Consider the following 14,078-nt stretch of genomic DNA (forward strand, 5'->3'; position numbering starts at 1 on the left):
CTCCCTGACCAGTGTCATAAGAGCTATTCATGGTAGAAAGGGCCAAATAGAATTCACTGGATCTGTCAATACCATATCCCCAGGGAAATAACAGAGGTAAGTGTGCACCAAAGATTTAAAGAATGTGTGTGGGAGGTGGGGGGTGATTTCTATCATATCTTCATTTAACTTGCCTGTTTGGCCTATGCAGAAGGTAGACAAGTCTTGGAGAATAATAGTTGATTACCAAAATTCAATCATTAATCTCAAACAGGATTGTTTTAAAAGCTAGATAAATATAAGAAACTGCAGAGCATTGGAAAGATGAGGATCTTAAAAGTGGTCATAACAAGACATTACCTGGAAAGGAAGACATGTAGAATGAGGACCTAGGAAATCTGCTTAATGCTTCTGGGATGGGGGAAAGATGCAGTTCTGATGACAGAAATGGAAACTGCAGCATAATGTGCGATAAAGGATAAAATGTGTTTCTTATGGTGATTATATAGTCTGTGAAAGTAGCTACTAGAATAATTTGCCTTGTCTTGAGGGATCCAGTGCTACAGGGTCCCCAGTGTCACATGTATCAATCTTCCTTTAAAGTCAAAAAAAAAAGATTCCAGATGATAAAAGCAAAAAAATAAAAAATAAAAAAGGATGTATTGAACTGTTAGGCTCACAGAACCACTAAGAAACTCCCTGCAAAGGGGGGAACAAAGCCTGGGCATTTAAAAGCACCCTAAATCCTATCTCAGAACTGGAGTGTTGATGTGAAGATGCCACGTCTGCCACCAGAATGTATTGTATTCTTCACTTTCCTTCATGCTTGCTATAGATTGAGAAATTCTAGGCAGAAGCATCTGATTAACCATTTTTTGGCTATGTGGCTGCAAGGAGCAGCGATGCTGGAAAAACAAACATCTGGTCTTTTATATGGTGGTTAGAGAACTGATCAGTGGTTGTTAGGGGTGGAGAGAGAATGTGACTATCAAGAGGGAGCATGAGGGAGTCTTTTTAGGGTGATGAACTATTTTGTATTCTAATTTTGTGACAGTTGCAGGCACACTTGTGTTAAAATTCAGATGTATACACCAAAAAATAATTTATTGTATAAGTAGAAAAAAAACAAAATATAGCTATAGACTCATTACCAGTTACAGAAATGAGCACTGTAGTAGCTACCCATAGTCTTTGTCTTTTAGATACATATTTATATATAATAATCCATTTATGAGGCGGGATCCAAAATTTATTTTAAAAATTGTGTATTTATTCTTACATGCTTAAATTCCAGTCACCTTCCAAGTACTCTCCGTTTGTTGTAATATGCCTATTGAGATGCTTTTTCCACTGCTCAAAACCCCACGAGTTTTTGAACTTGTCCATTTTGATGCCTTTAGTGCTTCTGTTGCTTTTTGTTTCACCTCCTCCACATGGACAAAACATTTCCCTTTGAGGACTTTTTTCATCGGGGAAACAAACAAAAAAAGTCGCTCAGGATGAAATCAGGTGAATAGGGAGGCTGGGACACAGGGGTCATGTTTTTTAGTCAAAAACTGCTGAACACTTAGTGCAGTGTGGACAGGTGCACTCGTTAAATCACCCATCATGAACTGGGCAAACACGTTGAAAGAATCTCCAAAAAAATTCACTGAAGCCGAATGCAGCCTCTCACAACTCTAGCTGGTACACTGATGCTGATGGGTTCCTAGAACACTTACCCAGTTCGGGAAGCATGTACTACAAGGGGCCTGCCCTACAAAAGATAATCCTGATTTTTTTGGGTCCCTCCTTGGATTTTCCTGCTCTTCTACTATATGAGTTGCTGGTAATTAACTTTATAATTTAGTCCACATGGCGTCGGATAGCAAGATGGGATTGAGGCTGAAATGGGAGTGAACAGCACAAGAATGGAGCTGAGTAACTGATAGAAACTTGGATCTCTCTTTAGCAGAGAAAATTAGTGTACTTGTTTGTATGAGGGAGATTTGTGTTACGATAGGCAGGATCACATTGCTTTTGCTATCAGCTGTTATTTAGAAGTATGGGAAGAAGGGTGTGTTGCATCATAGAAGAAATAGATAACATAGGTTGGTGCTTGATTCTAAGACTCTGTGGATCACTTCCCCCTTCCTGATGCTCCTGCCTTTGTATAATCCTCTCCCCTTGAGTGTGGATGAAACCTGTGACTTGCTTTTAACAACAGAACATGGCAAAGGAAGTGGGATGTCACGGTCATAATGATGTCACATTATGTAAGACACTGTCTTGCTAGCAGACTTGCTCTAAAGACTTTTCTTGCTGGTTTGATGAAATAAGTGGTCATTTGGGGGAAGCCCATGTGGCAAGGAACTGTGGGCGGCATGTAGTAGCTGAGGGCAGCTGCCAGGAACTGCCAGGTGAAGCCTGTAGAAGCTGAGGGTGGCCTCCAGCTGACTACCAGCAAAAAGCTGTTGCCTTGCCCCCAGACTGAAAACCATAAAGAAATAAATTCTGCAAACAGCTTGAGTGAGTTTGAAGTGGATTTGTCCTCAGTTAAGCCTCTATCTGAGAATCAACCTGGCTGACACCTTGGCTGCAACGTTGTGAGATCCTAAGTGGAGCACCCACCCAGCTAAGCTGAGCCGAGTCCTGACTCACTAAAATGGTGAGACAATAAATGTGTTGTAATTCACCATGTGTCAATAGAAAACAAATACACTGTTTAATATGCTTTTCCACCCTCTTTTTTAGTGTGCCTTCTTATACTGCAGAGACTAAAGAGCTAAAAGTACATTTCCCTTTGCAACTAGGATTCTGAATTATTACAGGCCAATCAGATCCATACATGTGAGGCTTGAATGACAGAAGCAAGGTGGAGGCTGTTTCTGCCATTTCTGTTGGTAAACATGGTTATGAAGATGGCTTGGATGTTCTACTACAATTTAGTCACTAGCTTGTGGGTGCTGAGAGGCAGGGTGTGTGGCATCTATTTTGCTGGAGTAAATCATAACAGGTGGAGCATTGTTCCTGAAATGGCAGTAGTGATGGCTTTTATGTTATTTTTTGAGAAAGCAGGATTTATTGAGAGGACAGAAAAGCCCCCAGAGTGGGAGGAGACCCAAAAGGGTTGCAGTGATGGCTTTTTATTATGGAAGTAGCAGTGTCCTTATCACTGAAGAGTTAGCGACTCCCTTGGTGGCCTGGTAGTGGTGTGACTTTGGAAGTTGTTCTTGAAAGCTTAATTTAGTCCTCCTGATAATTATGTAAGCCATTTAATATCTAGTCATAAATATTTTCTTGCCTAAACTAATTAGAGCGAATTCTGTTCTCTGTAACTGAATCCTAAATGATACAAGAGGTATCATGTACAAGTGATACATCATAGTAAATAATATTAATCTCTTTAAGTAAACCATTTATAATATTTATTTTTGTAAAGACAAGTAAAACCACCTTATAACATATTTAATTCAATGCATAAGGTAGAATATACTGGGTCAGTTTGACACAAGTACATAAAATTTTAAATATTAAGAACAACCCATTTGCTTAACAAGGCAGCAGCTATAAAACTATAATGTTCAGCTTGTTTCTCTGCAGATTCAGAAAATAAATGTTTGTCTTTTTATTTTTCACTTATAATATTTTTGCAACTCAAAAATCTCTTTAAGTATTCAGTTTTAATTAATCTAGGCTAAACTACAATACTCAGTAATCTTTACTATTTTGACTTTAAAGTCATATCAAATATTAATAGCATATGCTTAAGAAAGTATCTTTCTTAGTAAACACAAATGACAAAATATTCAACAAAGTGAGTACGATAGTACCTTTGTATATAAGCATAGACCATGTATCTTTCTAGAGTTATTGTAACATAATTTAACAATCATTGCATAATAGATATGTGATGGTTTTCATATAAACTATTAACTAAGCTCTAAAATGTGAACATATTTCAGCAAATTATTTCTGAGAAAAGGTATAGATGCTTATTTACCAACTATTTCTTTAAGTGGTAATTTCCTGGAAAAGACAAGTTTGATCAAATCATTTTATAGACACTCCTAGTGTTTAACTAAACACAATTTATGAAATTTTCAAAGGCTCAATTTGAAAATTCTTGAACTTCTCTGAAAATAGCAGACTCTATGGTGATGAATCCCTCTGTGTTAGGTTTTGTTCACAGTAGATTCTCGCCAAAGGCTGACTGTACCAATTCCTTCCCAGAAAGGGAGACATCTTGGGTCACTCTGAAGGAGGTCTGTTCTTTCATTGTTTCACAACTAGAAAAGTCAAAGGGCTTAATACTAAAGTCTTTTGTGAAGAAAGAAGCTCTAATGAACGATCTCTCCCCCAATTTCCTAAGTCAACTGATTAACAAATTGCTTTTGTCAGAAACAGCACAGAACAGTAGACAAGTGTGGTTTGTTTTTTAAAGTGCTAACGAAGCCCATTAGCTCTAAATAGACTGTCATTGTAATGACTGAAATATAAGCAGCATAAAGTACGTAGACATTACACATATAAATCAGATAGTCAAAACTTTTTAGAGAGACGTCAGCAATTCTATACATTACCTTGGCAATCACTACATACAAGTACACTTTATGTGCTTGTCAGAGTGATATAATTTAGTCTTAGTGTAACTATTCTTTACTATCTAATGTAAATTAAAACATGACTGGTGAAAATTCAAAACCTAAAGCTAGAACCAAAATAGTCATAAGCTACTCTGAAACAAATGCTGCAAACAGCAGTGCTCAGAAGAGCTAGTAATTTCTCAGCCTAATAAGAGACCGATACAGTTATTTGGACTGTTTCTTAACCCTTCTCAGAAGGCTGGCTTTATCCAGCTCAAATGCAAATCTAATATTGCTTTTCTTTCTATCAGCCCAGAGCTTAGCGTTCTTGATATGCTTTTATCAGTAACAGAGTTAGCAGTGTGAATAAGCAGCTTCTGGAACTCTTAGATAAGGAGAAAGCATAAGTTACTTAAAAAATTACTAGAAGATTGAATGATATTAAATTTTAAGAGTTAATAATATTTCAGATAAATAACTTGAAAATGAGGGCCTCAAACGGTAATCTAGATAATCAAGGCTATAAGATCTAAAAGCCCAGTTTTCTAAAGCATTCTAATAGAACTGAGGCAATTTGGAAAGTACGGTTTATTGATATGATATATTAACATCACTAACACTCAACGATCACACCTATCTTTTCAAAACTATCACTAATTCATATGTAAATAGCAACACAGGTTTGAGATTTCCTTATTAAAAGTGATATGCTGGTGCCCTCTGGTGGCAACATTTAGCATGCTCCCTGATATTGCATAACTTGGAAAATACAAAAAGTGTATTTGAGAATGTCAAAATTTAAGTTAATCACAAAGGAATGATGCAGTGTGCTTCTGAATATCTTCTTTTTGCCCTTCAAATACATTGGTAACAAGATAACTCTTTTTGAGTCCTACTGCCAGGAATCAAGCTGACAGTTATAGAAATCTTGGTAGACTTGTCTATGATAGGCAATTCCTTTTTACATTTACATCTTGGTTCTAGACCTTAACTGAGAGGTTTTTGCATTTTCTAGCTTGGCTTTTACATCTATAGGTTTCTCAAAAAACCTCACCAATGCTGGTTCATTCAACAGAGATGCAAGAATCTGTTCAAATGCAAATGACCACTGAGGTTCCTCCCTAAGAGAGGAAGACTCTTTCTCTAAGCAGCTGTCTGTTTTCCCCTCACTGGCTTCTCCAGAAACACAGACTGCACCAGAGGTTCCTTTGGATGATGTAGGGCTATGTAACTTCCTTCCAACTTCTTCCATTCTGAGCAAAAGGCTGGTTACAACAGCAATAGCTTGATATAATGACTCTTCTTCAGGGTCCTCATGAAATAAGTTATAGAGGGTCTTTGAAAACTGAATAAACTGTGACTAGAAGACATAAGTTGAAAATATTCCATATGAATATCAGACTTAGCAAATGCAAAGATCATTTAGAAGTAAATAGTCTTCTATGTAGAATTTGTACCATATAGCCTTCACCTTACAAGTTATAAGAACTGATGATTAATCTCCAAATAAATCCTGGCTCTAGGAAGATGAGTATGAACCATGGAGGAAAATGTCACTTAAGTCCTGTCATTTATTGTCGAAAAAAGTGCATTATACCCAGATTAATTCCTGGACTGTTTGCCTGCCAGCATTACTTCAATGTTAGGCGGTACTTTTGGTCAGGCGAAGTCCCATATTTCTTTACATATAAGTCATCAATTAATTAACCAATCTTAATGTTTAAAAATGAGTTTTGTTTGATCTCCTCAAATGGCTAGAGCTCAATGAGGATGGCTTAAATTAAGGGAAAAATGACTTTGGGGAACTATCTAGTAGTGCAAGGTAGTTCCAAGGAACTCATTTGGACACCTTTCTCTTTAAAGACTGAAGTGGGGCCTAAGTGGAAAGATAAACTGGTTTCTCTGCTAACTGCCCTTAGATAATCCAAAGACATTCCTAGAAAATATATATCAATTTAAAAAATCAATTCCAACACAAGAGTTCTATAAGTCAATCAACCTACCAGAAAATCTTTTCTATAAACAAAAAGTTAATACAAAGGATATACTTCATAATAATACATTGTAATAAATATTTAAGCTTATTTTTCTTCCTTAGTCTACAGTACTGTTCATTTATAATAATTTTAGAATGAATACACTGACTCAGTTTTAAAAGTACTCAATTGTTAAGTTAGGTAATTCACTGAGAAATATTATTTAATAGTTCTCATTTATGGACAGTTTGGAAAGCCTCAGTATTTGTACCAACTTGATTTTTATCTTAAAAAGAAGGTATTTTGGCTAGATGGTATATAAAAAAAGAGATGTATTTAAAATTGTATTCAAATATAAGATCATTAGGAAACAGGGTGTAACCTATCTCAGTAATTTCTTATTCCCGGTATCTAGCATGGGTCTTGGCATTTGGTAGGCACTAAAAAATGTTTACCAAATAAATTAACATTTCCAATAAAGCTGGAAATATGTTATACATATATTTCTATAGGTACAAATATTGTCACAGCAGAGAAACGATTTGAAACACTAGATGCATTTCAGTGTTTAAAGTGGAAGAAATCATTAAAAAATTTCTTCTCACTCTTTCACGCTCACCTGAAGCTTACAGAGAGAATACATAGATGAATTAACTATTTTTGTAATAGCATGTTAGTTATTTTAGAGTTGGTTACCCCCACATTCATATAAAAAAGACAAGAACCTAGAATTTTCTGTTTTAAAATACTATACCTGATTCATTCTTGGTAAATCCTTAATGTTTTCTTCTTTTTTGAAAAGCTCATCTTGCCATTGACTTAGATATGCTTGAATATCAATTTTTCCTTTGCCTGAATAACAGGAGTAAAAACCATTTCATAATGAATAACCCACTATCTTTTCTCAAATTTTAAAAAGAATAGTTATGCTTGAAAGCTGTTTTACTGAGATTAAGATTCCATCCCTTTTAATCCAGGAAATGATCTGAGTTTACCTTTAATCCAGGAAATGATCTGAGTTTACGCCCAGTGAATCTCAGAATAATTTCTCCATTTCCATTTAGACTAAAACTTTTATTTTGGGAAGGTTGGGGACTAGGGAAGATGTGGGGAGTGAAGGAGAAAGGACCCTGACCTGACAATGCAAATTTTATGTAGTCATTCTCACTCTCATGTAGTATACTACTAAGTTTAAAACAGCTTCTATATTATGTTTTTAATATGCAAATATTATGCCAAAGGTCTATAGTGCTCTTTTTTGAAAATTCAAAACATTTTGTATTCATTCACTCCTTTAAAGAGTTTAATCAAGATATTATTATGACTTTAAAAATAAATATTTAAGATCCCATGAAAATTGGGTGGAAATACTGGAGAAGTTTATAACAGCATTAGATAGATCTTCAGCAATGGATTATTTTTTAACCAAAAATATTATGTTATCCAAAACCATAAAAAGATGGGCTTTTGGAGAACAATTTGACAGCTCTATCAAAATATTAATTGTGCATACTAGTTGAACCAGTATTCCCATACTCCTATGAATTTATCCTATCCTAAAGAAATATTTGTAAAAGTATGCTAAAATATAAGTATAAAAATTTTTGTTACAGCACAGTTTACAATAGAAGCGATTGGAAACGACCTAGTTCATCAATATTGAGTTAGTTATTGAAATAAATTATTTAAATTGTGGCACAGCCAAACAATGAAATGCTCTGCACGTATTAAAAAGAATTATGTAACCAGCCTAGGCAACATAGCAAGGCCTCATCTCTACAAAAAATACTACTAAAAAATCAGAAAATTAGCTGGGTATGGTGGCATACATCTATAGTCCCAGCTACTTGGAGGCTGAGGCATAAGCATCACCTGAGCCCAGGAAGTTGAGGCTGTGATGAGCTGTGATTGTGCCACTGCACTCCAACCTGGGTGAGAGTGAACCTCCACTCAAAAAAAAAAAGAAGGTAGATTCAAATATACTGACATGAAAAGTTCATGATATATTGTAAAATCATATAACTAAATTGTAGAACAGTATTTATGGAATGTTCCTTTTTTTAAAAAAAGAGAGATATGTATACAATAGAAATAGACCTGGAAAGATTATAGACAAAAACATTTCAGCCTTCACTTCTTTATTTTATTTATTTATTTATTTATTTATTTATTTTTGAGTGGAAGTCTCACTCTGTCACCCAGACTGGAGTGCAGTGGCCGCTCCCGGCCACCGCAGCCTCGACCTGCTGGGCTCCGGCGATCCTTCCGCCTCAGCCTTCCGAGTAGCCGGAATTACAGGCATGCGCTACCATGCCCGGCTGATTTTTTGATTTATTGTAGAGATGAGGTCTCGCTGCCCAGGCGGGTCTCGAACCCGCGGGCTCAAGCAATCCACTCACCTCAGCCTCCCAAAGGCGCGGGATTACAGGCTGAGCCACCGAGCCCGGCTCAGCCTTCACTTCTGAGTGGTGTTGGGTGAAGGACTTATATACTGTCTGAATTTCTTTTATATAAATTATCTATTACTTTTATAATTAAAAATAAATATTTTTAAAATAATAAAATTAAATGAATACAGGTCATTTACTATTATGTTTTCTATAACTTCTAAGACCTAAGTATCAAAAGAAGAAAGAATAAATTATTAACCTAACACAAATGAACTGAAAAAGCTCTCAGGACAAATCAATAGCCTTGAAAAGGAATCTAGTGTTCCCCCTTTGTTGTTATTCTTATTTACAAAAACAATAACTTAATAAACTAAATGATATTCCTAGATCAAAGTACCTTTTTCAGGGCTGTTTGTTACTGATTCTGCTTTCTTCTCATTTTCAGGCTTGGAAACTAGAGGAAAAGAAGGCAATTGCATTTTGTAAAATATTTAATAAATACCTTTTGAAAGTAAAATAATGACTTATAAGCATATGCTATTTTCTTCAATTCTGCAAACCAATTTTAGCTGACTTGATCTATCATTAGAAGACAAAACTTTCACAGTAAAAAGAATACTAGGGAAAAATCCACATTAGAAAAATTCTAGAGAAAAGTATATTAAATATTAAGGATTTATTTCTGGGTGGTATTTTCTACTTGGTGATTTTCTTCAAATAAGACTATATTACTTTTATTTTAAGGAAAAAAAAACCCATATACTGGAAATTAGAAGACTGAGCTACAAGCCTGGATTGTGGAAACAACTCATTGTGAAATCTTGTATGAGTCACTTTTTGAAACTTAGAGCCCTTACTTATTTATTTATTTCGACTTGACAAAGATTATTTATGAAATTTTTATATAATATTATATATACATAATATAAAAATAAGAGTTTTGACTAAAGGTGAATCTAAGTTGATTGTATTCCACAGTAGATTTTGGGTAGGCAGCATGTATGAAACACATATAGCAAGATAAAGCAAAATATCAAGGCTGGGAAAATGGCAAGTTAGAATGGAGGTTGGAAATCAAGTAAGACAACAACAACAACAACAAAACCATAAACAAATCACAATGTCCTATCAATTTGCTATAATTAAGGTATGAATTTGGTCTGACTGTACTAGCAATCTATATGAAACTGGGAATATGACTGATTACACAGTTCTCCTTTTTCATGTATAAAACATGTGCTGAATACTCAGGGGAAGTCTAGAGCCCTTATTTATAAAATGAAGAGGCTTGATGATTTGTAATGTCCCTTCAATCTTAATGTTCAAGCAGTTTAACATATAGCAACCATTAATATACATTAATCAAGGCTTGTCCATTGCATATTTATGGAAATAAAGCAAAGGACACAAAAATAAGCTCATATCACTTTAAATTATGTCTTACAGACAGGCTTGTCCCTGTCTTTCACACCTACAAGGATACATAATAAATATTCACTGTTTGAAAAATAGCTATGATCTTCAATCATCAAATATTCTATTGCCTTAATTGTATTTTATCAAGGCAAAAAAATGGTCAGATACATTTTAGAAATTTTTGGAACATAATTAGGAACAAAATACATTTTTTGGGTTTCCAACAAACAAGATGTTCCATAAATCAAGGCCCCAAAATGCAGTTTGGTTAATCAATCAAATATTCATGGTCTATGCTAAGTGCCATGGTAGTACAAAAGAAACATAAGGTAAAATGAACCCAAATTTTACTAGTGGTAGCTAGGCAAAGAATATCTAAGCCAGGAAGATTTCTACGGGTAACTAATCATCAAAACAGTTAAACTTTTAAACAGATATTTACCATGGAGCTGACTGAAAGAAAGTAATTCTTCCTTAGAAAGTTCATCGCCTTTTGAAGGGTCCTTAGATTTCACTTCAGTATAAGCTGAAAACATATAACCCAAGTTACCTTTATTAACAATAGAGGACAGATATGGGGGTCATAATGGGTCAGGTAAGCAGGGACTTAAACAAAGGGTTTCTGTATAATAAAGATGGAAGTGAAGTACTATACTCTGCTGTTAGCAAATAACAAAAAGCTCTTGGTCGCTTTGAGTTCTATTATTCTCCTACTTGTTTTTAAAATTGTTTTCCAAAAGCCATTACCAGCTGAAATTTTTAAAAATCTGGCATTTGGAAATCTCTGAACACATGACCTTAGCTACTTCAAAAATTTCCTCAATAATAAGGAAAACATGAAGTTGAGTGATTTGCTTTACTTCTTACCTGTGCTTTAAACAGGTACACATTTTCTCTATTTTTGCTCTCTATTAAAAGTATATTTGATGACAATATTAAACATTCTTACAACAATGTGACTTGACAATGTAAATTCCTTTTATTATTAAATTATTAGGTGGTTTATCTTTTGTTTTTAATGCCGTGCTTGTCATTTGAGTGTGTGAAGGGTTAAGGGTGGTTTTTAGCTTGTTTGGTAAATAATATTTTCTGGTTATTCTAAGAGTCAAAAAGGGATCCCAGGTGTAGCTTTTGATAAATTATGAGGTGTTGCTTATTTTTGTGAATTACTCAACCTAAGCTGAAAGGTGCTTTTTACAATGTTTCTTCAGTTAAAGCCTGTTAAGACTGTTTTCTCAAAGCAGGCATTAAGTCTTGGAAAGGCAGCCTCTTCTTATTTTTAAAATGTGGGGTGCAATTCAGGGTTAGGTACATACATGGTCATTGTACAGGTAAAGTGTGGGTACCTTTATTGATGTTATGTGTCCCCCTTCCCTGGCATCCTCTTAAGGCCAGTGAGAAAAACTTAAACTGAAATGGTGTGGTAACTTTGAAGTAGGATGGCAGAATAGAAATAAATATAAACTTTGGAGACAGGCCTCAGTTTGCCATGCAATTTATTAGTTATGTGACCTTCAGCAAAAAATTTAATCTTTCCAACTCTAAGTTTTTTTATCATAAAAATTGGAAGGATAAATCCACCTTTCAGGAATAATGTGAGGATTAAATAAAAGAATGCATGCAAAGTAAATGTCTTGCAGAGCAAGTGTTCAATAAATGGTAGTTTTTATTTTATTTCCTTTTCTAAATATTTAATAGCCCTGCTGCCTGTTCCCATTTTTCTGAATAATTTGTAGTATTCTGCCCATTTGGCAGCTTGTCTAAAGTTAATTTCTACTGTAATGACAACAATATAAATTTAGCATTATACAAATATTAAAATTATATGTGATTCTTACATACAAACTATTCATCATTAAACTGATCACTAACAAGAAAGAAACTTGTGGACTCACATGTTACACAGAATCTCTTCCATAGATTTCATTGCATCTATATCAGTGAAAGTAGTGGTAATATAATTTGTGGGTTACAAGGAAGCAGTTAATTTATATCATACTGAAAGTTATGTTATTTGTTAAAATAAATTATCTGTAATTATACTTGTTAAAATGGAATAAATTCCTGCTGTACATTGTTAAAGACTGATAAACTCTTACCTGGAGGAATATGCAGCTTAAAAAGCAGCTTAAGCTTCTCAGTAAAACTTCCATTGTACATTATGTCTGTTCAATAAAATTCAATTGCAAATGATCATGTATCCAAAGAACTTTCAATCAATTCCAGCAACACAAATTAATTAAGATATAGATATTAGCCAGAACTTAGGATTCAGAAAACTTCTGTTTCTTTAGCCAACAATTAAACACCTCGTCAATCAGATTCTCTCCTTCAAGTGTGTTAACAAAATACTTTATCAAAGGGATAAAATGCTTTCCTATTCCATCTCTTCCAACCTCAGATTTCTTTTTTTTTTTTTTTTTGAGTTGGAGTCTCACTCTGTCACCCAGACTGGAGTGCAGTGGCCGCTCCTGGCCACCGCAGCCTCGCCTGCTGGGCTCCGGCTATCCTTCTGCCTCAGCCTTCTGAGTGGCCGGAATTATAGGCATGCGCTACCATGCCCGGTTGATTTTTTGATTTTTTATTGTAGAGATGAGGTCTTGCTGCCCAGGCAGGTCTCGAACCCGCGGGCTCAGGCAATCCACTCACCTCAGCCTCCCAAAGGCGCGGGATTATAGGCTGAGCCACCGAGCCCGGCTTCTTTTTTCTTTTAAATGAAGCCTATGCCTCATTTGTGGAGAAAACTGCTCTTCAAGCAGCAATGCCTGATAAGAAACCATGCATGTGTATTTGGAAAAGCAAAGGCACAATATCTACAGGTAAACATATTGACTATCTTGTAGGTATAATATGTTTGTTGGGTATTTCTCTACCAATTTTCTAGGTGATGTGGTTGGATTTTTACTGAGAGGGGAAGGCCCTTTTGTAGCATCCATGTGTCTGAGTGTGGGAAACTTGAGACATTCTCTTCCTTTGTGTTAACCCTTAAAACACCCACATGTAACAGTTTGTTTTTCTGAAAGGGTTGTGGCAAAAAGAGATCAAATACTTAGATTTAGCAACAAACACAAAACAGATCTCATTTATTTTTAAAGCTGGAGACATTGTGACCCAGGGTAATATAATCTGACTAAATTGACAATAACAGGCAGTACTAAGTATTTCTAGGGCCACCTTTAGTTTTTGCTTAAAACGATATTGGACAACATCCTACCAATTGCAGAGGAGAATTCTTTGAAGTTTATAAGGCAATCAGAGTTTTCATCCAACAATCTGAATGTCCATAAAGCTAGTGAGTCTCTGTTTGCAGAATGAGCCCAGGGACTCAACAAGTGATACAACACTCTGAACTGTTGGCAGTCAATCTGATACTGCTCCAGATATGGCAGACTGGGGTCATGGTGCTTCAATACTGGATGACTCAAACACCAATAACAAGATAAAAACAGCTCTTTCTATTAAAAACAAATAAAAAAGGAGAGTCATTAAATCAGAAAAAGTAATTTCAGAAGATTTTTAAAAAACATGTCTACTAAAATAAAGATAAAAACACTTAAAGTGATTGTGATGTAATTCTGCCAAAAGAGCATTATTTTCCATTTAAAGAAGAATAACAGTACCTTAAAGATGACATAAAGTTCATCCAATTCATGAAGGCTCAATTTCACATCTTGTGATACAACACGCAACTTTAAAAAGATGAAAAAGAAATTTAGAATTTGCAATTTAACACTTCTGTATAGAAATTGTCT

At 35.1% G+C, this 14,078-nt stretch overlaps 1 protein-coding gene across 1 annotated transcript in view; it reads right to left on the reverse strand.

Annotated features, from left to right (window-relative positions):
- Positions 1-5,157: 5,157 nt before the first annotated feature.
- TBC1D8B (TBC1 domain family member 8B) overlaps positions 5,158-14,078 on the reverse strand; it is a 79,668-nt gene continuing 70,747 nt past the window's right edge. The window contains exons 15-21 of the mRNA XM_008072861.2: positions 13,947-14,015; positions 13,541-13,781; positions 12,426-12,491; positions 10,769-10,852; positions 9,308-9,364; positions 7,275-7,372; positions 5,158-5,904 (exon numbers count right to left, since the gene is read on the reverse strand). Coding sequence (XP_008071052.1) covers positions 5,512-5,904; positions 7,275-7,372; positions 9,308-9,364; positions 10,769-10,852; positions 12,426-12,491; positions 13,541-13,781; positions 13,947-14,015 — 1,008 coding nt within the window. The 3' untranslated portion in view covers positions 5,158-5,511. The remainder of the gene's footprint in view (positions 5,905-7,274; positions 7,373-9,307; positions 9,365-10,768; positions 10,853-12,425; positions 12,492-13,540; positions 13,782-13,946; positions 14,016-14,078) is intronic.

This window comes from Carlito syrichta, unplaced genomic scaffold, assembly GCF_000164805.1.
Source record: "Carlito syrichta isolate Samal-C Ts95f unplaced genomic scaffold, Tarsius_syrichta-2.0.1 Scaffold315473, whole genome shotgun sequence".
In the NCBI taxonomy this organism is placed as follows: Eukaryota; Metazoa; Chordata; class Mammalia; order Primates; family Tarsiidae; genus Carlito; species Carlito syrichta.